The sequence below is a fragment of the Heteronotia binoei genome, chromosome 2, assembly GCF_032191835.1.
Source record: "Heteronotia binoei isolate CCM8104 ecotype False Entrance Well chromosome 2, APGP_CSIRO_Hbin_v1, whole genome shotgun sequence".
In the NCBI taxonomy this organism is placed as follows: domain Eukaryota; kingdom Metazoa; phylum Chordata; class Lepidosauria; order Squamata; family Gekkonidae; genus Heteronotia; species Heteronotia binoei.
This window is the reverse complement of record NC_083224.1, coordinates 167,885,944-167,910,398: the sequence shown is the minus strand read 5'-3', so window position 1 is coordinate 167,910,398 and position 24,455 is coordinate 167,885,944. Positions and strand designations below refer to the sequence as shown.

At 41.8% G+C, this 24,455-nt stretch overlaps 1 protein-coding gene across 3 annotated transcripts in view; it reads left to right on the top strand.

The window, feature by feature from the left end:
• PLA2G4A (phospholipase A2 group IVA) overlaps positions 1-23,792 on the top strand; it is a 333,250-nt gene extending 309,458 nt beyond the window's left edge. For all 3 annotated transcript variants that reach the window (XM_060232389.1, XM_060232388.1, XM_060232390.1), the window contains 4 exons: positions 6,153-6,337; positions 11,505-11,700; positions 13,623-13,780; positions 21,345-23,792. In XM_060232389.1, coding sequence (XP_060088372.1) covers positions 6,153-6,337; positions 11,505-11,700; positions 13,623-13,780; positions 21,345-21,473 — 668 coding nt within the window. In that variant the 3' untranslated portion in view covers positions 21,474-23,792. The remainder of the gene's footprint in view (positions 1-6,152; positions 6,338-11,504; positions 11,701-13,622; positions 13,781-21,344) is intronic.
• The last annotated feature ends 663 nt before the right edge of the window (positions 23,793-24,455 follow it).

Sequence of the window (24,455 nt, the reverse complement as noted above, 5' to 3'; positions counted from 1 at the left end):
GAGCCCATTACACACACTCATCTTACTGCAGCTTTTCAGAGCAGTAAGCCTTTAATTTTGACTAAAGATTCTGTTCCTGCCTTACACACCATTCTTCTTCCTCTGGTGTAGCTACAATAAAAACCCACCATTCTTTTTCCTCTGGTGCAGCTACAATAAAAACCTACACTTTCCAAATCAGGGTGGAATGTCACTTGTGATGTTGGGGTGGGGGTGTTCTAAGTTTTAAAAAAGTATGCAGTAGCCCTTTGGCAGCTGTGCAGTAGTGTCCAGCAAGCGCTTTCCATTTAAATCCTTGTGTTTCATGCATTTTGGAAGGGAACAGAAAGGAAGTCAGGTAAAGGGGGGGGGGGAATGATGTAATTGACAAGACGTTTTTTGAAACAGATATACAGATTCCTATATTACAGAGCACTAGGAGATTCTCTGTTGTGTTATTGGCCACTGTGAAAAACCGGAAAGCGTTAAACAGTCTCATAATAGGTGGGAACATGTTGAGTGTATGGAATGCATGGTAGACTCTACTGACACTGGCACTGAAGCTGTGATAATTGGCAACATGTGCATGTGCGCCTGTGCAAAGTCAGCTGCAACTCCAACCTGCTTTTCATAGGGCTGCTGTTCGTATGGGGGAGGAGTCCTCTGGCAGAAGCTCTGGAGAGCTGTTTTTGTCTTGTGCCACTAAATTGAAAAAAAAGGGGGGGTGTAATTTTCATCACTGCCTTAGCGCAGCTGCACAGTGATGCTAATTTCCTGCATTTCCTTGGAATTTGCATGTTTTCCTCTTTGTGATTCTCTGATTCTATCCTCTACACTGATTAATGTTAGACTTCCAGAGACTGTCAAAATGGTTCCCTTCCCAAACTCCGTTCACTAAAGCATTAAAGGGAATTTTCCCCCAAAGCTTTAGGCTTTCCATCCTAGAGTCTCTCTTTATATCTCATGTCAAATGACTTATTAATTTAATGCTGTTATGTTTGATGTTTTTAACTTCCACTTTACATCACCCAGAGCCCTGTGTACTCAAGGATTAGGTGATCCATAAATTAAAGTATAAATAAATATAAATAAATTACCCCCCCCCCCATTTATTTTGTTTGCCTGCAGCACTGAAATCCCTTCCCCCCTTTTTTTTGCAATGGAGACAGTGCTGTTTGTCTCCTCTTCATTCCCCCGTTCAAGTTAATACCAGCAGGGAACTAAACCTCACACAGGCCCTATTAACCTTTCCCCCTGTTGTTTTATTTTTTATTCAGCGATCTGAGACTAGCAATAGTCTCATATTGCAAGACTCATGCCACTTGTCAGAAAAAAAATCAAAAAAATTAAAATGAGGGGGAAATAGAGCTTGTACTCCAATGAAGTGGGGAGGATGGCTGGCAGCTGGTGCAGAGAGGGCAGAATGTCCTTGATGTGGGTGGAGGAGTGGCCTTTGAGGGGGTGGGGAAATACGAGGGAATCTGTACACTTTTGAATTACCTTCAGCTTCAAAGCTAAATAAGGTAATAATCAGCACAAAAGCGCTATCAGAAAACCCAGAGAAACAGCATCCAGAAAGCAAACTGAGCGCTGCAGGGAGGAAAATCAATGCAGAACAACAGAGAAAGCCTGACGGTCATGCACAGTGAAAGCAAGGGAAAACACCCATGTAATAGATCTTGGTCTATCAGATTAGTTAGCCAAGGTGAGAATCCATTGTTGACTTCAAGCAAGTTCCAGGGACAGGTGTAGGGCATGCAACCTACATGAAGAACTTTAGAAAGCATTGGTCTTCCACTCTGAGAACTGTTGGGAGGGGAAATACTTTCATCCTAAGCAACAACAAACCAATCAATTTAAAAATCCATCAAACATCCCAGTCATTTTAAGAATGCTGTGTACCATCCAAGTCAAGAGTAAAAACAAAATGCGAGTTCAGTAATTTTTTGAAGAACAAAAAGTTGTAATGAGTTTCTTTCCTTTGTGTCCTGCATTAAAGTCCCCACATAGCAATGCTGAGAATGCATATGTCAGAAAAAGTGATCTAACTAACAGCATTTGATAAACAGGGTTTTAAAGGTATATACAAAAACGTGTGTGTGTGTAAAGTATCATGAAGTTGCAGCAGACTTACAAGGTTTTTTAAGGCAAGAGATGAACAGAGGTGGTTTGCCATTGCTTGTCTCTGAGTAGCATGCCTGGACTTCCTTGGTGGTCTCCCATCCATGTACTGACCAGGGCTGAATGCTACTTAGCTTCTGAGATCTGAAAAAATCTAGCTTGCTTGGACCATCCAAGTCAGGGAATCCCCATATGCATCTTGTAACTGGCAAACCAATTACATTTTAAGATGTAATTAGTACATTATTAGTTTACACATAATTAGTTCAAACATACAAATGCTAGATGAACACAACACTGAAGCAATGACTTTTGAGTATGATTGGGCATTCAAGTTGAGCACCGCAAACTGAATGTTCATGTCTCATCTCAAGACCTTGGCTGATTCTTCTAAATGGACTCCATTCCAATGATGTGTATACACAAGTATAAGGCCCTCATAGCATATTAAAATTGGGATTGGGCCCTCATAGCATATTAAAATCAATGTAAAATGGTGACACCTCCATGGCAGACAGGACAGGAGGATACCGTTGTGTCTAGTTTGGCCTTCAGGCAATATGTATTAAGATCATATAAGTCTTTTTGCCTGTTCCCCCGTGCATTCTATTTGTTGTGATTTTTGGGCAAAATGATGCACATTGAGGCAAAAAATCCTGTTTCGTCACTACCACATATGAACACACACCTCTATTTTGATTGCAGGTGCCTTAACATAGAACATACTTTTGTTGCTTTTTGTCCAGACATTGAACATTGTTTATGAGCCACTGGCAGCAGGGATGGGTGTGTGTGAATTTCTTGTAGTCTGCTTTCTGGAGAGCATTTTGTCAGGAAGAATGCTTTTGGCTAATCCCTGTAGACATTTAAGCTGCAGGTGACAAAAAGCATTTGGGAATAAGAAAATGGGGGAAGCTTGAAAAGGTCTCTGTGCATTGTTTGTTGATCTTCCAGGGCAACTTATTGGTCACTGTGCGAAACAGGATGCTGGACTAGAGAACCATCATCCAGCAGAGCACATTTTATGTTTGACTAAGCCTATCCAAAACTAATCCTGCAAATCAAAGTCATAATTAAACTTTTGTTTCTATCAGTGTACTTTCCCCCTACTAAAATGTGCCAGTAAGTGTTCTCTAGAAACAGACATTTTCCGTGTGAAGGAAATCTCCAGGCATGAGAAGATGGGCTTGGTTCTGTTCTGCCTCAGTAAAAGAATAACAGCTGTAGTATAAGGGAAGGACTATATTAAATGAAACTCTTGCTATGTCATGTGACAGATTTCTTCTGTTATAATTATTCTGTGTAAGAGTGTTTTTTTGTTTAAGAGAACATTATGCTATTTCTCATATCCCTTCTGACAAAAAAAGGCTATTCTTTAAGGAACCATCGCATGGTTTCTTCGACTGATTAGAAAATGTATCTAGTCTCTTTGATGCATATTTAAAATACTTTGAGTGTATTTATCTAGTGACTGTGCTGGCTGGCATTGAACGTTGGAACACTCCACTTAATGGGCCATTCTGAATGAAGCACAATTGCTTCCTAATGGAATGCCCTTACACATGTGGAGTGCCGCCCTTTACAGCATTCTGAGTTTGTCCCTGTCACTATGTTAAATTTGTAACACTATGTTAAAACTGTACCAGTTCTCTTTTTCTGTTTCTTACTGACTTTTTAAAATAGCTGGATCATTTAAAAAGATTGCTTAAGGAGGCAGTAGGCAGTACTGAGAATCATCTGTTGCTTTGTTTTATTTGCTGCTTTTTGAGAATGGCATCCTAGATACTTGTATTTGTTGTGATAGCCAAAGGGCTAAAAATAAAGTCTCCTTACACAATTGCCTGAAGTAATTTTTGACCATTTCCATTTTCAATTTTTCAACACTTTTTTTTGTCTAAAATATACTGTGGATATGAGTTAACTCTGAAATGTCAAAGTTTTGTGATTTAGATGCTTCTTAAGCAAGTTTAAAACAAACAACATACACCAGAGCAACGGTCTGTGTGAGTCACCAGAGAGAGTACAGGGCTTGGTCCAGTTTTTTATCTATTCATTGGCTGGACCTGTGGAATTTGTTGTCTTGGTCTCTGCAAAATGGGAACAACAGTGGTCTGTTTCAACAGATTTATTAGCAGAACTGATGGCAGAGTGAAGTACTTCTGCTTACACTGAGGCTTCAGTCCAACATGGAGCTATGGCCACAAGACCATTGCAACCGGTGGGCTTAAGTGCACTTAACTCTGTCAGAGTATGGCCAAGGTTTTGTCATATGGTGGAATGGCAAAATAAATAATCAGGTTTTCTGTATGTATTAATTTGAAATGACTTTTTAGGGGTGTTAGCACACACATACCTCTACACATGTGCTGAACAGTAGCATGCTAGAGCATTTCGCCCAGCATGCAGGGCTGGTTTTTCACTCTGGGGTGAGCCCCTGAGGTTCTTGCAGTGCCACTGGGCTCAGCTTGCATGACTGATCAAGGGCAGCTCTAGTTTCTTCCCTCCCTTTTTTGTTTGCCTGCATCTTTACAGGTTGTTTTTGTGGAAGGTCTCCTGTCCTTTATTGTGCATTTGGATGCTAAACAGTGTGTGTGTGTGGGGGGGGTGGTGGTGGAAAGTGCCGTCACGTCACAGCCAACTTACAGTGACCCTGTGGAGTTTTTGAGGCAAATGACAAACATAGGTGGTTTTCCATTCCCTGACCCTGGAAAGCAGCCTCAGACTTCCTTGCTTGTCTCCTGTCCAAGTACTAACCAGGCATGACCCTGCTTAGCTTCCAAGGTCTGACGAGATCAGGCTAACCAGGGGCCATCCAGGTCAGGGCAGCATATCAGGAGTTAGGCATCAAATAACATTTGCTAGTTTTGAGATGAAAGCAGTCTTTGATCAGGACTAGTAAAATGACATTCCTCATGCTTGAAATGTATGCATTTCTCCAGACATTTTTAAACGACCAATTTAGCAACCATCTTTGTTTGCTACCCTTTCTCCAGGGAGCCCAGGGTGGGTTTATATCCCACCTTATCCTTACAACAATCCTGTGAGGTTATACTAGGCTGAGAGATTATATTATAGCTGCTAGCTCTGAGTGGGAAAATGGCTGGAGATTTGTGGGTAGAGCCTGGGAAGGGCTGGATTTGGGAAGGGGAGGGACCTCAGTGGGCTGTAAAGCCATAAACTCCACACTCCAAGGCAGCCATTTTTTTCCAGGAGAACTGATCTCTATTGCCTGGAGATCAGCTGAAATAGCAGGAGATCTGCAGGCCCCATCTAGAGGTTGACAACCCTGTAGATTATGACTGCCCTAGCATCACACGGCGTACTTCACTGCAGTGAAAGAATTGGAACATTGGCCTCTGTGACCTAAAATCAGTGCTTGAGTTTCTACCCAATGCTGGTTTGTATTAGCATGGGCACTTTAATGAAGCAAAGATATTTTTTGTGGCATCTGATTAAGGGCTGTTCTTGTGGGGTACAATAGTAATGTTATTGTACAGTGGTGGGTGGATGTAGATGCTGAGAGTCAGTGTGGTGTAGTAAAGAGTTTCAGACTAGGATGTGGAAAGCCCAAGTTCAAATCCCTGCTTACGCCATGGAAACTCATGAGGTGACCTAGGGCCAGTGACACTCTTTCAGTGTAACCTACCTCATAAGTTGTGAGGATAAAACAGAGGAGAGGATAAAACAGAGGAGAAGAGAATGATGTAAGCTAATTTGTGTCCCCACTGGGGAGGAAAGTGGGGTATAAGTAAATCAAATGAATAAATAAAGAGAAGGATGGGAATGGCATTAGTCTCATCATGATAAATGCACATTTGTTGTCTTTGCCTAATGTTAGCATAACCGGTTTTGTGCTTGAAGTGACTAACAGTGTGGTCCTACACAGAGTTACAGCTTCTAAGTCCACCAAAGTCAGTGGACTTAGGAGGGTGTAACTCTGCTTAGTATTCCCTTGTAAATGGGCTTTTCCATTATTTGTAGCTTTTATACATGAGAGATAGTCTTCAAGGTATTCCTTCGCCAACTTGCTTTGTTTGTCTCACTCTTGCTAGATCCTGATGAATTTGATAGGATATACGAGCCATTAGATGTCCAGAGCAAGAAGATACATGTTGTAGATAGTGGACTCACGTTCAACCTGCCCTACCCACTTGTCTTGCGGCCACAAAGAGGGGTTGACCTTGTCATATCGTTTGATTTTTCTGCACGTCCCAGCGATTCCAGCCCTCCTTTCAAGGTGAGTACTCTGGCCTACTATAATGCACAGATCTGTGTGTAGACATAAAAGAAATGTCTGAAATGCTTCACAGATAAGAACATAATTGTGCCAGGTCTTTCCATCTCTTGCCTACAAAGTACTCTATAACTTCAGGATGAATTAGACAATGTAGAAAATAGACTGTAGTAGTGTTTATGTTCAGCTGCTATTGATTTTGCTTTACAGATTCAATCAGATATTAGATTTTAGGGATGCGTATGAACTGCATTTTAGCAGTTCTGTTCAAGTTTAAACCCCTGCATTCTGCTCCCTGTGGCTTTTCACAGGTAATAGAAAGCAGGAGTTTCCAAACAGCTAAACAGTGGCCAGCTGTTTGGTTTAAATGGCTCCAAGCCACTTAAATCCCACTTTCTGCTCCTGCTTTTTGTGGGGAGCAGAAAGCAAAGGTTTCCAAACAGCTGAGCAGCTCAGAGTCATTTAAACCAAACAGCTGAATGGCAGTCCCTGCTACAGAGCTGTTCGGAAACCTCTGCTCTCTACTTTCTGTAGTTCAACTGTTTTTTGTGACAAGCTGAAAGCAAGGGCAAACCCCTTTCTGCTCTTCATGAATCACCATGAACTATATCAAAATCCATGGAAGTTTGTGGCAGTTCTTCAGTTTTTGAACATTGCTTTGTGAATTGTGAACCAGCCAAAATTTATGAAGAACTTTAGTTTGCCAGCTGGTTCATATCCATCCATATCAGATGTGCCACACTTCTCATGTTAGCTGTTTGTACATTAAGGCTTCATTCACTTTCCTCTGCGATAGTTAGAAAAATAGCCTGGTTTTCCAGTCGTGTTTTGTTTAAATAGTAAACCTGTGTCTGACTTTTGTGCAAAAGGCATAGTGAAAATAAAATAGCCCTAGTGCAAATATTTGGGTGGTTTACAGTCATGTATCCTGCTGAATGAAAAGTGAGAGTAATGTTCACCAGTTTCCTTCCTCCTATAACAACCCCCCCACTTTACCCTCACACTGTTCCCAGGGGTCCACTGAATTCCTGAGGGCATGCTTTCAGGGGAATAGCAGGCTGTAGTGGGAAGTAGGAAAGTTCACTTTCAAAAGAGCTGCTCTGTTTATGGCAGATAGACTCCAGGGCCATAGCGTTTCTGGTCTTCTAATTGTGTTTAGAAGACCGGGAGGCGCTCATATCTTTTTACTTTCCTCCTCCATTTTATCACTCAGATTTTCTCTTTTCCTTCTACTTTGACTGTGATTTAGTGTTCCATCTGCTTGATCGCTAACACTAACCATTGTTAGCTCAAACCACCATTCACAACTATGGTTTCAAAAGTATGATTTGAGCTAATGAAGAGAAGTACTAGCATTGGTGCACATACACTGCTGAACCCACATTTAGTTCTGAAAATGAAAATAAAGGAGCAGCTTGAGTCCAAGATGGGGAAGAAGTGTGTCATCCTATAACGTGTTCCTTGTGTCCAAGCCATGGTTGGGTAGCATAACTTCTTCCCCAGGTCACACTCTATTCACACAAGGAATGAAACATCAAGGTCCTTTTTCTTCTTCCCCTGTATTATTGGACTCTCCCCAAGTCCTTCCTTGCGCACCATATATAGCTAATCCTGTTCAAAAATGGATAAGGGAAAGTGTGGGTGTATAAGTTACGAGCAGTTCTTTTGTTTGTGTCAATGGACTTGTGAACACTCACTGAATTTGCCTTCTAATGGAGCCTCTTGCCACTAGAGATAACATCGGAAAGATCTAAATTCATCCTTTTATGATGATGGCTGACGCAAAGATGACATGAGAGATTCTCAAGGCTAATGCCATAGTACTTCTTCAAATGTGGAAAGAATGTGAAAGCTGGGAAGCAAGCCACCGTCTCCTGTGTAATTTCCAGCACTTCAGAGCAACTGCTTTCATGTGTGTGTGTGGCAGGGGGAGTCTCTCCATACCATATAGACAGTCTTCCTCCTTCAGTAGCTGCTTTTGCAAAATCTTGGAAGAAAAATAGATTTTTCACAGCTGCTGCCAAACTAAGCTGTATTGGCTTTCCTGAAGAGTTCCTGTCTAGCACATTTTAAAAATCCCACCCTTTCTCCAAGGAGCTCAGAGTAGCAAACATGTTTCCCCTTCAAGCAGCCTAAAAATGACTAAATAGGAAAATAGCAAGGTCATTCAGTGAACGTCAGTGCTGAGTGGAGATTACAACCTGAGTTGCTACTGTCATAGTTCAACACTCTAACCATTGCATCCCATTTGTTTAACTAAAGAGCAGGTATAGTGGAATCCTATCTTTTCCACATTACATAATTTGGGTATTTTAAAATGAGCAGTCCATGACTGGTAAAAATGAGCTCAGTTGTAAAGATAGTTGGCGTTCCTTCCCATGACCTCCTGAAGTCAGTCTCTCTAGTATACTTGGTAACCTGAGAGGAGGATGCCACATTGTTAACCCAGGTGAACCCCTTCAGTTCCTGAAGCTTCATAAGGGTCTTGAAAGATGAGGTAGTCTAATATTTCCTTCACAAGATCAACAGCCTCAGGGAAATGCCCCAGTATTGTTAAAGATATTCATTTGCTATCTCATCTCCTTCCTACAGTTTGTTTAACCAGGCAGAAAATATGCCTATAATGGTAGCCATATGAGAATGTGTGAAATAGAACTATGTGAGAGGAAAGTTAGGCTGAGGGTGTGTAACTTGCCCAAGATCACCCAGCAAGTTTCTGTGATGTAGTGGGAGTACTCTAAGCACTTTACCACACTGGCTCTGTAATACATAGTGATGTTGTACTAGAAATTACAGAGGGGATGGGCACATATTCAGCATAGGTTGTTGTTTTCATGACAGCCCTTTTGCAATGGCTATATCTGCCCCCAGCTTTGTGTATCAAAGAAGCAAGTATTATCTGAGTATCAATGGACTGAATAGCATGGCATTCTATCTTGCCCAGCCCTGTGCTTTGCATTATTGGCTTTTGCTGGGAAGGGCCAGGAAACACCCAGTATAATGACAAAGTGCCGGTACATGTTACAGAGGGGAGGAGGGCAAATTTGATAGAAGGCTGCAATTTTTTGTGGTATCCCCATGTTACTCAAAACACTTTTTTCCATCCTAAGAAAAAGAGCACATTTATCTTCTGTACTGAATTGGAAAATAGCACTTGGGGGAGCACTGGATTCTCCCTTCCCCTCAAATAAGCTTTATGTGTAAGATCTTTGTGTCTGCTGACACTGGGTCATCACTTAAATGCCCAGAGCCACAGTGACATGACTCAAATACCCAGACATAGTCTTTAGGCCTTCTTTTGATTCCCTCAACTAGACGCTGCCAGTCTTTCATTGTTCTTTTAAATACAGTGAACAGCAACAAAAGAAATATGTTATATATTTTAGCATGTTGCATTTAATTATGATGATAAATGCATTAATAACTAGAAACGTACATTGACTAGATAGGCATGCACACTTTTTGTTTGACTCTGTGAACCCCTGCTCCTCTCAAGGTCTAATGGACACACTCCACTGTGACCTTTGTTAATATGAGCTTCTATGTTGAGGCACTCAGTCTTGCGGGGCCTTGAGTCAGTTTGCCCCCTTTCCCACTTCCTCTCTGCATCTTTATGAATGGCCACATTCAGTTTGAAATGGGAAGTACATATCAAAATTTATTGGGTTCTGGTTTCCTTGCTGTGATGGTGGCAGGGCCATAAACCTCAGTTGTACTGACACACGTTATTGCAAAGCTTGTGTAAAGATCCTCAAGATTACCCTTGGGTTGAGATTTTTTTTTTTATTAAAAAAAACTGCTTTTGTTCCTAGAGGAGAAGAAATCCCTCAGATAAATATCCGTTCCTCATTTTCTCCTTACTGCAAAGGAAGTCCCAGTCTTTTCACAATTGTGTTTAGATAATCTACCCTTTATTATAGGCTGACCCTTTGTAGCCTCCCACAGGCAGAGCCCTCATAACATGGTATTAAGTAAGGATTTGCAAAGCATCTTGTTTGCTGAGCTGTTATGGGAGAAAGTTGCTATTATTTTGCTCTGCATCTGGCCTTGCCATAGCAAGAAATTACATATCGGGCATATTGTGGGGTGTTGGCATCTCCCATAACTCCTCTGGTTTTCATAGCACAGACTGTGCTCTTACAAACCCAAAGATAACTTTGTGTGTTGATAAATGTATAATCAGGCACCTGTGCACAGCAAAAGTTTCCTTCCCTATCACCAAGCCAGTGCAATCCTAAACAGAGTTACTGTCTCCTTTTAATTAGAAAGGTATAATTCTGCCTAAGATGATACTATTGAAGTGTTGTGAATTATTTGTGATTGGATTGTTGTCTTAGATGAGGCTGTTGTTTCCAGGAAAAGTAGTGTTGGGACAGTGTTACCAGGAAAAGTAGTGTTTGTCCCATGTCCCTAAGACCTATTATTTTGGAGTGGAAAGAGAGCCAGTGTAGAATAGTGATCAGAGTGCACACTAAGCTTGTAGAGACCCAGGTTCAAATCCCCATTGTGCCATGATGCTCATTATGTGATCTTGAGCATATCCCCCTCTTTCAGGCAAACTTTGTCCTGCTGCTTCAGATCAACATGGCTACCCACCTCAGTCTGCCTCCCAAAGTTTTTATTATCTGTCCACTTCGTCTTCCAATCTTTTAGGACCAATGGTCCAATTTTTCTGCACATAGAATGTGGAGTTTCAGCTGCTAGATGAGCCTTTTTTTAGGTCAGTAGCATAGAGTGGTCAGCTGATTCCTTAATGGGTGCTAATTGCTAAGATACAGGGGATGGGGAGTACCATGCTGTATTCATCTGGGCATCCTCTGGATGTTCTGGATTTCCATGAGCCACTTCACTGGGTGGTTCTCTTTTCAGAGCTCTGAGTTAGTAGCACGTATGTTTACCTGGTTGAAAGATTTTCCAACCATACCATAATGGAGGAATTCGGATGGGAGATTCCCCATTATGGAGGGCATATCATAATGCATAACGCACATGTTCTACACAGATGTGGAATTTATGTTATCTTTACTCCTTATTCGCACATTCTTTTTTCCCCCTTGTAATAAACATAATGATGATTATTGTATCAAATGTGTTTTCTTTTTTTGTCCCAAATTTTCCTTTTCATTCCATCCCCTTGCTGTGAATATAAAAACCTTTGCTTTCTTCCTAGGAAATCTTACTTGCTGAAAAATGGGCCAAAATGAACAAACTTCCTTTCCCCAAAATAGACCCACACGTGTTTGATCGTGAGGGGTTAAAGGAGTGCTATGTCTTCAAACCCAAGGATCCCGCATCTGATATAGATTGTCCAACAATTATCCACTTTGTTTTGGCTAATATAAATTTCAGAAAGTTCAAAGCCCCAGGTGAGTTGCCTAAAGCCCCCCTCCCCAATAATACTGGAATATCTAGAGATCCAAATTGCATATTTTTTTAAAAAAACCTGTGTGACTTTAACAATTACAGACATTCTTGTAGCTCACTGCATGTACCAGGGTTGATTATTGGATACACTGGACAAGAGTGTGTATGTACATTTATATACATTCTCTTTTTTGAGGGAGAGATTCTGCCTTTGTAACTGCTGCATTATTGAAAGACATTGGCTTGGATCTTGCTGAAAATATCCCATTGGGAGGATTTCTGTCAGCAGAACAGAGTATTACTTCGCTGCCGCCCCCCTCCTGCCCAAAGTGTCCCTTCAAATGCTTCACCTAGGAGGATCAGAGACACCCCCCCAGAGCAGTGTGAGGGGAGAGTAAGCAAAATTGCCCTGCCTTCCATTAGAAGAAATCCTCTGCAGGATCCAAACCATTGAAATCTCTTTTTGATGGACTGAGTTTCAAACATGCTCATACTGCATTAAGATGTGGTTGGATATCATCTGACTATTTGTTGAATACACAGCCCACCATATCTTGTGGCCAACATCCTTCAAAGCAATAATAAAACTTTTTAAATCCATGGAAATCTCCCTGTTTTTTCCTGTCTTTGTCGTTAACCAATTCTGCAGTCGCTGTCGCTCCATCCTTGGGCTTCTGCTTTAGTTTCATCAAGCAATCGATTTCCCACCAGTTGCTGCATGGGTGCATTTTGACCTGTGACTCCCTCCAATTCTTCCTCTAATCTTGTTTTTAGAGATTGGGAAGGCACAGGGAGAACTGGAGGGAGCCAAGGGTCAAAATGTGCCCATGCAGCAACTGGTGGGGAATCGATCACTTGATCGAACAAAAGCAGAAACCCGGAGGCAGAGGAACAACGACTGCAGAATTGGTCTTTTAGTCCGTCCAATCAAGTAGATTTTGTAAAGCTTATGAAAGTTATTAGCCTTGATCTCTGTCATTGGATGGAGTTCTCAGTGGAGACCAGCTCAAAAAGGCTAACAGTTGAAAGTGGGGGAAAAGCCAACAAAAATGCAAGTTAAAGCAATTCAGTAATAATCCCATGGCAGCAAAAGCGTTCCAGTCTGCAGTCATAACAGGCAATAAAGGCAATAATCTTTCAATAGCATAAAACAATGTTAAGATCATAAAAGCAGATCATAAGAACATCTACCAGGTAGGAAGATACAGGCCAAGATAATTAATTAATTAATTAATTAATGTGTATGACAGCGTGTATAGTATAGCCAGGAGATCCTAAGATTATCTAGCAGCCTGAAATTCTAGCTCCTTTAGCATTATGCACCACTAGATAATGAACTAGACTTGTTTTTAAGGCAAGAGATGTTTCAAAGGTGGTTTGCCATTGTCCACCTCTGTGTCACACCCCTGGTATTCCTTGGAAGTTGACTATCCAAATAATAGCCAGGGATGACCCTGCTTGGCGGGATCAGGCTAGCCTGGGTTATCCAGGTCAGGGCTACCAAAATCATAAATATTATGATAGGGTAAAACTTCAGCTGAAAAGCTAAACAAACATGTAAAGGGAAATAAAAATGTTCTTGCTCAGTGCCTAGATTCTAATAGGATCGGCACCAAACAGATCTCAGTGAAAAGGGCATTCCAGGCATGGGTTACTACCACCAAGAAAGCCCCGTCAATAGTTACCACTCACCTTATTTCTGGGGGGGGGGGGGGGGGCGGGGATAGACAGAAAAACTTGAGATGGTGAGCAAGAAGTTACAGAAGAAAACTATCCTTCCAGTCCCCTGACCATTTAGGGCTTTAAAAGTAAGCACTGGTGTGTGGAATTCTTTGTCAGTCTAGTAACACTAGATTGTAAGGTAATAAGCAAAAACAGGTCTCTGACATTTAAAAATGTTTGTTTCTTTATGGTTTATTCATAGGTGTTCCTAGAGAAACACAAGAAGAAAAGGACTTTGCTGACTTTGATATTTTTGATGACCCCAATACACCATTCTCCACCTTCAACTTCCAGTATTCAAATGAGGCTTTCAAGAGGCTGCATGACCTGATGGAATTCAATACTCTAAACAACTTAGATGTACGTATAAGGCAGAACCTGCTATAGCTGACACAAAGGCGACATAGATGCCGTAGCACTAAATTGCAGAGGTGCAAGACTAGATGTGCTAGAAATGACACATACTCTATGTCAGGGGTGTCAAACATGCAGTCTGGGGGCTGAATCAGGTCCTCGGAGGGCTTCTATCAGGCCCTGAGCAACTGGCTGTCATCTGCTTCCTTCTCCCTCTCTCTTGCTTCCTGCTGAAATAACAGTTTGCTTTGCAAGGCTTGCTCAATTGCACAGGAGCTACAGAGCAAAACCTCTATTTTCTCCATTGGCTGAGGGAGGAAGGGGGGGAGGCAGAGCTTGTTTTTCCAGGCTCTCTCAATCGCACAGCAGAGCTACTGAGCCAAGCCTCCCTTCTATTGGCTGAGGCTCCCCCTGAGTCCCTTGGGGAAGGAAGGAAAGAGCCAGAGCTTCCTTTGCCCAGTTCTCTGGATCCCATGGGAGAAATACAAAGAAAGCACCTTTAAAAGCAATGAGTGCTAACATTTTCGGCATGTTTTAAGTTTTTAAATATATATATATATTTAATTGTGTTTTCTGTGTCCCTTATAAAGTTTATGTCTCTGCTACCTAATCTGAAGTAAGTACACACATGGCCCAGCCCGACATGACCCGGCCCAACCCGACATGGCCCGGCCCAACAAGGTCTCATTTATGTCAGATCCGGCCCTCATAACAAACGAGCTTGACACCCCTGCTCTATGGCATCCATTTTTATCTAAAGAGCTGAGGCTGTCATATATCTAGCCCCAGAATCCTATATTCCCATGCAACCGAGGAGGGAAATTTTTCCATTGCTATAACTTCCAACACAGTTCTTCACAAGCCGCCCCAACCTGAAGTAAAGGGAAGGTGCAGCAAGAACAAGAGCAAAATGACACCCAGATAGATGATTTCGTTGAGGTAAAAATGTCTTTTAAAAAGGAATGTCCCTCCTGCATTCAGTTTGAAAACCAAGGGCTACTGCCATATGCTGCCTTCATCTTGATGTGGAAATCTGGCAGTGTGCAAGGGGCAGTGTGGCAGAAGGCCATTGGGATGAAGGACAGCAACCTTTGCCAATCCTCACACTCCCTCAGCAATATAGCCCCATAGGTCTACCCTTTGCAACTCTCAGGTTGGAAGCTGTAAACTGTTCAGCCAGCCCCAAATCCAAGCAGTGCATCAGTTGAGTTGTAGGGTGGGAAGATGAAGAATTTGGGAAGAAGGTGAGGAAAAACTGGACGTAAGCAAACGTTTGTTTTTAATCCACAAAATTCACTGGTTTCCATTTTTCTGTTATATTGCCTCATGGCCCTGGCTCATATCTCTGCATTTTAATTTTACCTATTTCCATGCCCTCCCTTCCATGTTCCAACAATAAGTAGGTTGGCCAGCTGGCCTAGAAAAGAATGTTCCATCCCAATAGAGGCTGAATGTATAGAAATGGGCAGAGGAATGTTTTCATGGCCTGGAGGTTAAATAACATCCCATTAAGCCCCTGTTAAGTGGCAGGACATTTTTCTCCAGGCCAGTTGGCAATCCTGTCTATAACTTCCCAACACATACTGAATTCTCAAATCAGCATGGAGTACTTGTCCATGACATGCCTTCACTGCTTCATGGAAATGGGCCCATTTCACTTGAATTGGTATGTAGTTGTGTTCTCTTGTACTTGTCTTTCAGTGTATTGGGGGTTGCTACTGCAGCATAATTCATGGGCACAGACAAGTTATCACCTTGTCTGTTCTTCTGGCCAGGAAGACAGTTGAGTAGCAATTGGTTATTTCTATTTTAGGAGTGTCTTTCATAGGGGAATGGTGGGGTGGGAGAGGAATACGGTAAGCTGCAAATCAGAAAGAAGTGTTGGGAAGATTGCCTACTTTGTTTGCCAAGCTCCGGGATTTGGAACCTTCAGCAAATATGTTCATGTCTGAGGCCATACTTCTTCATAACATCTGTGTAAACTCTCGGTAAACAAGCTGTTGAAACTACTGGTGCTTTTCACCAGGAAGGGAGCTTTGCAGACTGTTTTCCAATTGAGGGAGATGAAGTTCATGCACTTCGGCTCTCTCTTCCCAGAGAAGCTGCTTTGGTATGAAGCTGCTGATTGCTTTTGAGAGGTTTTGCTCTGAACATTGTTTTGACATTCTTCTGTGCTGTGTCCATCATCCAAGAATGTGAACACCTCCTATATAACAAGAAGAGGCAATGGTATTTTAGGAAGGGCATTGCTCTGGATTGTGAGATAGCTTGTGTGTGCTCCCGGTGCACATGGGCATAACCATCCACTCATGGAAGAAAGGGCGGGGAAGAGCATTCTTTCTCCCTGCCCCCATGCTCACAGTTGAATTAACTTGCACCAAGGCAAGAGGAAAGGCAGGGAGGGGGTTATAGAGGGTACAAATGAGCCTTGAATTCTGATAACAGGTTGGCATTCTGTAGTGTGAACCTGAGCATGTAGAGTGATGGGAAGAGAGCATTGCCAACTCCCAGGTGGTGGCTGGAGATCTCCCACTATTACAAGTGATCTCCAGGTGACAGATCAGTTCACCTGGAGAAAATGGCCACTTTGGAAGGTGGCTTCTATGGCACTGTACCTCGCTGAAGTCCCTTTCCTCCCCAACTCCTGCCCTCAGGCTCCACCCCTAAAATCTCTAGGTATTTTCCAGTCTGGAGCTGGCATCCCTGTGGGGAGAATTGGGTGCTGCCAAACTGCATGCTTGCCCCCTCCGTATTTGGGCTTGTGTTCATGTCAGTTATGTTTTCCTGGGTGCAGGCTACAAGGGACAGGGCCTTCTCCGTAATGGCCCCATCCTGGTGGAACCAGCTGCCGGAAGAGGTAAGGGCCCTGTGGGACCTTACCCAATTCTGCAGGGCCTGTAAGACAGCCCTCTTCCAGCTGGCCCACAACTAACCGGCACTGAGTACTGAACACTGAACACGGAACATTGAATTTGAATTGAGTGTAGCTTGAGACCGCTGAATGATTTTAATGTTTTATGTATATAACAAATGTTTAGATTTTTAATTATAAATTATGTAATGTTAATTTTAATGCTTAATTTTATACTTTATACTTTGTTAGTTTTACATGCTGTAAGCCGCCCTGAGCCACCTAGTGGGAAGGGCGGGATATAAATCCTAGATTAAAAAAAAATGTTTTATCTGCTAATTTAAAAATGCACATACCTGAGCGGGACGTGAAAGCAATACCTGTTCAGTCTGGAAGCAAAGTTTCTAACATGACATTTCTTAGATTCTTGCAAGGTGTTTCCCTCCAGAGCTGTTTGTATGCTTTGCAGTGATCTGTGTCCTCCTGTTTCATAGGGTCTTTCCAGGCCAAGTTCTTGGATTTGGAACATGATTTTTTTCTGTTAGAAAAAAACATGTTGAGCATGTTTGAGCATGTTGAGCTTCCGTAGTTGGTAGAGCATCTGAGACAGGACTTGAAATTGCAGCCTCCCCTCATTGTATTAAGTACTGCCTCCCCCTTATGTCATCCATACTGCTGCCAAGCCCCAGTTTCCAGGGCCTGGTGCTGAAGCCCTGAACTATATCAGCTTTGAAGACCAATAGCATTGCACCTCCAAAATAGTAGTTTAGCACTTTTGAGAGGAGTATTTAGAGAGCTCTCATGATCTGAGGCCTTTACCTATAACCTACTGAGCTTGTGTGTAAATCCAGCTCTTCTATCCTTCCCTTAAGGGACAATTTGCTAGACCAGGAAGGTGAGGATCAAGCACAAATGACTTGTAAATCCAGTGGTCAGGCTGGCGGTGAGGGACAGGCTTCCTTTTAAATCATACTCTTTCTTGATATATGTGAACCTGATCTCAGGTTTTGGAAGCTAAGCAGGATCAGCCCCGGTCAGTATTTGGATGGGAGACCGGTAAGGAAGTCCTGGGTTGCTACACAGAGGCAGGCAATGACAAACCACCTGTCTCTTGCCTTGAAAACCTTGAGAGCCAGTTTGGTGTAGTGGTTAAGTGTGCTGACTATTATCTGGGAGAACCGGGTTTGATTCCCCACTCCTCCACCTGCACCTGCTGGAATGGCTTTGGGTCAGCCATAGCTTTGACAGGAGTTGTCCTTAAAAGGGCAGCTGCTGTAAAAGCTCTCTCAACCCCACCAACCCCACAGGGTGTCTGTTGTAGGGGTGGGGAGGTAGAGGAGATTATGACCGCTCTGAGATTCAGAGAATAGGGCAGGATATAAATCCAATATCATCATCATCTTCTCATTCTCCTCCTCAGGGGGCTGCCATAAGTCAGCTGTGACTTGACAGCAAAAATAAATAAAAATTAAGGAGCACTGAGGAGGTGGTGAATGTCCCTTCCCATCTCTCACATGGAGCTAGGTTTCTGCCACAGCTTTTGAAACAGACATGGGATAGGGCATCCTGCCAAGTGAGCATGCAGAGTGGGCTAAGGGGAAGCCTGAGGACCTTTGAGCCCTTGAAGGGAATCAATGATCCTTTTAAGCTGTGGAGTCTTGTGAGCTACTGGCATTAAAGTTGTGAACTACTGCATAAATGAGTTTGCTCTGGGGCCATTTTTCTTGAGCTAAGACAAAAATGTGCGTGCTGGAAGCTAAAATGCGAGCCAGCTCATGCTAACTCAGCTTAGAGGGTACACTGGTGGGAGCTATTTCCCCTCCATTCTCTTTCCAGATGCAGCTTAGGCTATGTAAATTAGTGTGGAGAGAGGAATATAATATATATTGAGATGTGTGAGTTGTGATGACATTTTTTAAAAAAAGTTACCCTCCTCTTAACCATACTAATGTTGTAATATCACCACTTCATTATTCATTATTCCTCTTTATGTCAAACAGTTGTCTCCAGTGCATGGACTTCCAGTGCCATCAGCCTGAGTGATGAGCATACTTAAGTTTCTTCTTTGCTATCAGTTTAATTACACAAAGTGTTACCCCCCCCCCACCCCAAGCTATCATTACCCAAAGTATTTTTCTCCCCAGCTATAGTTACTCCTCTCAGAATGTGATCAACTTCTGCCACCTGCTGGCTGTATTCCTTCCTTCACTTATATTTAATGTTCAGCATGCCCAAAAATAAAACACAAGTGCATCAGTGGATAAATGGGTAGATTATGTTTTTAAAAGAAGAGCTAACAATTTCTGATAGTTTGCATCATAATTTGTATGCAGGCTTCAAACATGGTTTTCTTCAAAACAGCTCTTTATACTATCATCTTTTAAATTAATTCAGTGGCTGACATTATTCTGTAATTACTGTATCCAATGATTTATTAAACTATTTGTTAACTGCAAGATTTCCTCCACTTTGATTAGTAATCGGATTAAATTCAGGGCCAGAGCTGTGTATTTTTTTTTATCCCTCTAGTTACATTTTCCCCATTAACAATAGCTGAGTATTTGGCATGGATAATAATTCTAGCAGCTGTTACTCCAATTTAGCTGTAACTGTGTTTCATACAGTGTCCAAAATCCACAAACCCACAATGTATTCCACTGCATAAGAGTTAAAAAGGTATCGCTGGAGATCTTGGTTTCTATGTTGGATGCCTGCAATCTATGCAGGTTGGATCATCCGATACTTTGTACGATTTGCATATAGCAGTATTCCAGCAATATAGTCATGAGACTAATGGTCTTTCCATGTATTTTGCAGTGTGAGTTTTCATTAGTAAATCATATTTAGGCTTTTGCATACTTTCCCCCCTTGTATGCATTGCTAGACACACAATTGCTCTAACCCAGCTGCAGTGGATCCTAACTGGATGCACGACTACATAGTCTTCCCATGATTGGCTTAAGGCTCCTCCATCTCCTCCTTTGGAAGGGAAACAGCCAGAGACAGGGGGGAAATGGTGTCCCATGGCAGCAGACCAGATACGGGGGGAGGGGGGCAGAGGAAGGAGGGGAAAGCAAGAGAGAGAATGAAGTTCTGTGCTTGACCAACAACATTATTAGAGAGGCACTATTGGTCTGAAAGGTATCACTAAAGGCCTTTGAGGGAGAACTCATTAGGTCCAGTCCTGACTAGGGCTTCCAGTTCCAGGTTCGTGGGAAATTCCTGGAAATTTTGTGGTGGAGTTAAGGAGGGCAGTGTTTGGGGAAGGGAGAGCCCTCAGCTGAATATAATGTCATAGAGTCCACCCTCCAAAGCAGTTATTTTCTCCAGGGGGAGAGAGATCTGTTGTCTGTAGTTCAGTTGTGATACCAGGAGGTCTTTAGGCTCCACCTGGAGGTTGGCTACCCTAGGCTGGCTGTTTGCTACTATCCAGTAGGAGCCCCCCCCCCCCATGACAGTCAGTGTGGCATGGGAGTTAGGGCTTCAGAGTGGGGTCTTCCAGGCCCAGGTTCTTGCTGTGGAAGCTGACTGGTTGATTTTGGACCAGTCGCAGATTTCAGCCTAACCTGCCTCGTAGCGTTGTTGTACAGAGCAAAAGGGAGAGAGGAGAGTGATGTAAGCTTCTTTGGGCCTCAATGTGGATGGAGGCTGTACTTTTCCTAGATAGAGGTACAGGGAGAGGGGAGGAGATGGAAAGCTGAAGTCAGATCAGTTCCCCTACAGAAAACGGCCGCCTTGGGTGAGTGAAAAGACAGCAGGGAAGCACTCACTCAAAGCTATTTTCTAAAGCCCACTATATTTTTCTTCACAATGGGCCTTATTCCTAATAATAATAATAATAATAATAATGTCACCTTGAGCTCCATAAGGAAGAAAAATGGCTAATAAATGTTTTAAATAAATAAATACAGCTTTTAACAATCACCATGGTTCCACACACATGTAAAAGAATGATTTAGTGTTGTAATAAATAGAGAAATTATATACATTGAGTGTTACATCTCTCTCTATTTTCTATAATATGTGGGTATATCTCAGGGGTGGCCAACAGTAGCTCTCCAGATGCTTTTTGCCTACAACTCCCATCAGCCCCAGCCAGCATGGCCAACGACTGGGGCTGATGGGAGTTGTAGGCAAAAAACATCTGGAGAGCTACCGTTGGCCACCCCTGCTATATCTGTATTACGTATTATGCCTGAGTGCTTTTCTTCCATAACTGGGAGTCTCTTATTACCCAATATGCTATAGTTCCTGGCCACATGTGAGGAAGTCTTATGAGTCAAACTGCTTTTCTGGCTCCCAGACCATTCTCTAAAGACTTGAGTCATATGGAGAGTATACAGACGTTATCCATGCCTGTTACAGAACAATGATCTGCATCTAGCATTCAGGTCAAGAAAGGATGGCCTTGGAAATAAATCACATTAAGTAGGTACTGTTATATGCAAGACGCTAATCCATCTGACATTTGGAGTAATGTGAACAACTCATGTGTGCTGCCTGATTTCACAATTGTCTGTCTTTATAGCAGTAACCTTCAGTTGCAGTAGCTTCCTCCACAACATGTTTACAAGCTCTGGGAAACGGTTTTGAAACAGTAAACAATCTCTTCGTATCACCTAAACAGCGGTGCCTGCCAGAACTGCTGGAGAGAAGTCAGAGACACCCACACATTCAGTGCCATCCTGAAAGCAGCACTCTTTTGCTTTTGTTTTTCAGATAATCAAGCAAGCCATAGCAGACAGCATTGAATACAGGAGGCAGAACCCATCCCGTTGCTCTGTGTCCCTCAGCAGTGTTGAGGCAAGGCGGTACTTCAACAAACCCCAAAACAATAGCCATACCTAGAGACAATGCAGTGCAGCCTGCCTTCCACAGAAGCAGAAGGCATCTGGATTCATCATACAGACACTATTGTGAGAAAATTCATTGTTTAGGAATGAAACGCTACAAAACAGAGGAAAGTGGTGACATCGGGTTTTTTTTCCTGCTTTTTGAAATACACCAAAGTTTATAATACAGCAATATGACCATTTTAAGCAATGTGAAAACATATATTTTTAGAGTTCCATTTAGTTCATGAGCAATTTATTTCAACACCTCTATTTCTTACTTGAGATTTTGTTTTGTTTTAAGTCTGTGGAATTATATATAATAATTAAAAAGAATCTTGAGATGTATACACTGAATGACTGCAGAAAGGAGCAACTCACTCATTGGCTGCACTCCCTTAGATCTGCATGCTTAACAGAATGTCTCTATAAAGCCCTCTGTGAATGATCAGGAACCTTCAATGTTCAGAGATTTGGAACATGTTCCCCAGATTGTGTAGAAGTTGGAGGCACAGTCAAAAAAGCAAAAGCCTGTTTTACTCTGTCACATTCAGTATACACTTAGGGTTGGATCCTATTACTCCCTTTTACTAAATTGGATCTTGTGACTCCATTCTATCAAGTCTTCCTCAAACAGAGAAAGGCTAGATTTGACAAAGAAAGTATTTTCTGCATCAGAGGAAGTCTCTTTTTAAATTCTTCGTGGAAGAAAGTCAGAAAAGTCATGCAGTGCAATCCTAAACAGAGTTACATCTTTTTAAAATCCCATTGAAATCAATTGGTTTGGAACGTAAAACTCTTGCTCTGATAGTATCTAGTTTAACAGAACGGAGCCCTAAAAGCTAACCCATAATCTGCACAGAGCATATGTCACAAAGCTTCCTTCAAGATAGTTGGCAGAACTGTAGCATCTTCAGTCAGCACTTCAGTCTTGATTAATAGTGGATTATTTTTTAAAATAATAGATCCAGAATCCTAATCCACATGAACATTAGCATCAGGGGAATGTAATGAGTGTGTTAAATGTGTCTTTCATATTGGATTTTAATCATGGAGTTGAAAAAACACATCTTTCCACATAATTCAACGTGAATAAGATCTACAGTACTTTTAACTATTTGAATGTATGCTGATGTAAGTTTATATCTTAGATTTAAAAATTATGATGTTAAACAGAATTTTGTTTGACTGAGACTACAATCACAATAATACAAATATACATATTTCTTTGCCCTGATCTGGATAGCCCAGGCAAGCCTAATTTTGTCAGTTTTTGGAAGCTAAGTAGAGTTGACTGCGGTTGGTACTTGGATGGGGGACCTCCTTTGGAATACTCGGTTAAGAGGACAGGGGCAAGCCCTATTCAGTCACCTCTCTGAATATCCTCCAGGCCTCCAAAAGGGATCAGTCACCGGAGGTTGACTTGACTTTTAGGTGCAAATACAAACACACAAAATACCAAAATAAAATACACATTTCTTTTATTCTTCCTGAAGAGGTGACAACGTGTGTTTATTTAAATAGTTATTTGGACAGCAGCACTAAAAGCATGTTTACTTGACAGTAATTCCCACTGAAAAGGACACATTTCCAAACCTGCATTGGACTGTTAGGACTGGACTGTTGGACAGTCCAACGGTATTGGAAAGTTAGGATCTTACATATTTTGAGGTCCACAGGGACGGAGTCTTCTAGCATCAGTACTTTTGCTGTGGTTGGTAAACCAAGAATAACTTCAACCTTGAAACCATCTCAGCCTTGAAACTATCTCTAGTCCAGGTTTGTAAGCCCATTTGTAGAACATCTGCTTTGTGTGCAAAATATCCCAGGTTTAATCTCTAGTATATCTAGTTAATAGGTCTCTGGTAGCAGATTTGGGGGAAAAATAAAAGCCTGAACAATTCCTACTAGCCAGAGTAGATAGTATTGTGCTTCATAGATCAGTGGTCCGATAGTATATGATAATATCATGTGTTCCTTTAAGTTCCTGATCATATAATTATTTTTAAAAGATGTATTTTATGAATACCATAATATTGTTAATGATTTTTGGGTTATATTAATACCATTCCATTTTAGAATTCCCTTATAACTTCTCAGTAATATGACTGCTGTTTCATCTTAGAATTCTAATTTCCTTTAGTGGAAAATTTGTGAATTATTTGACTGATAGTATGGCTGAAATGAAAAAAAATCTTCCAAATTAAAAATGTGGTTAATGTCTTTCATTAATCATCAATTTTTCCCCAGATAATTGGAATGTGGACCAAGGCTCTTGAATCCCACAAGGTTCAGAATTATAAATTTAATAATAAATGTAATAGTTGTTCCTGAACACTGGGTCAACATTTAGAGTTGGATCCAGACTAAATTTCCTGCTAATGAAAGGGGAGGTGTAATTTCTGCCAGTTCTCACTTCTTGCTGTAGATTTTTTTACCTCATACTATTCCTGAGGGTCCATCATCCCAGTGACTTTATATTTAGTAGGTTGTGTTATATCATACTATTCAGCTAAGAACAGAGTCTTCTTCTAGGACAAAGAGCATTCTTGAGGTAGAGCTTGTGGTAGGACACAAGTTATTGGCTTTAAAGCACAAACTGGTGTGTTTCTTACTGGACATAATGCTTTCTTGTTAATCCTTATAGTGGGCCTGGCAACATTTCAGCATTGTAGTATTCGTGTGGAAAGTGGGGAAGTGGGCCTGCAATATGCCTTGGGGGCCCACCTATTCCTCCTGATTCTGATCCTCTTTAGACTTCTCTTTCTGTGATACAGGGCTTTTTTTCTGGGGGAACGCGGTGGAATTGAGGTCTGGAACCTCTTTGTGGAAACAAAATTCTCAAAAAAATAATAATTAAAAGTTCATGAGGGGCACCCATGTGTTTCTCCTTCACTTCCCTCTTGAGAGTTCTGGCACCTCTTTTTTCCAGGAAAATAAAGCCCTGGGAACATACAGCCCTGAAAACACAAGCAACACTTTCTGCTCAAAAGTCACA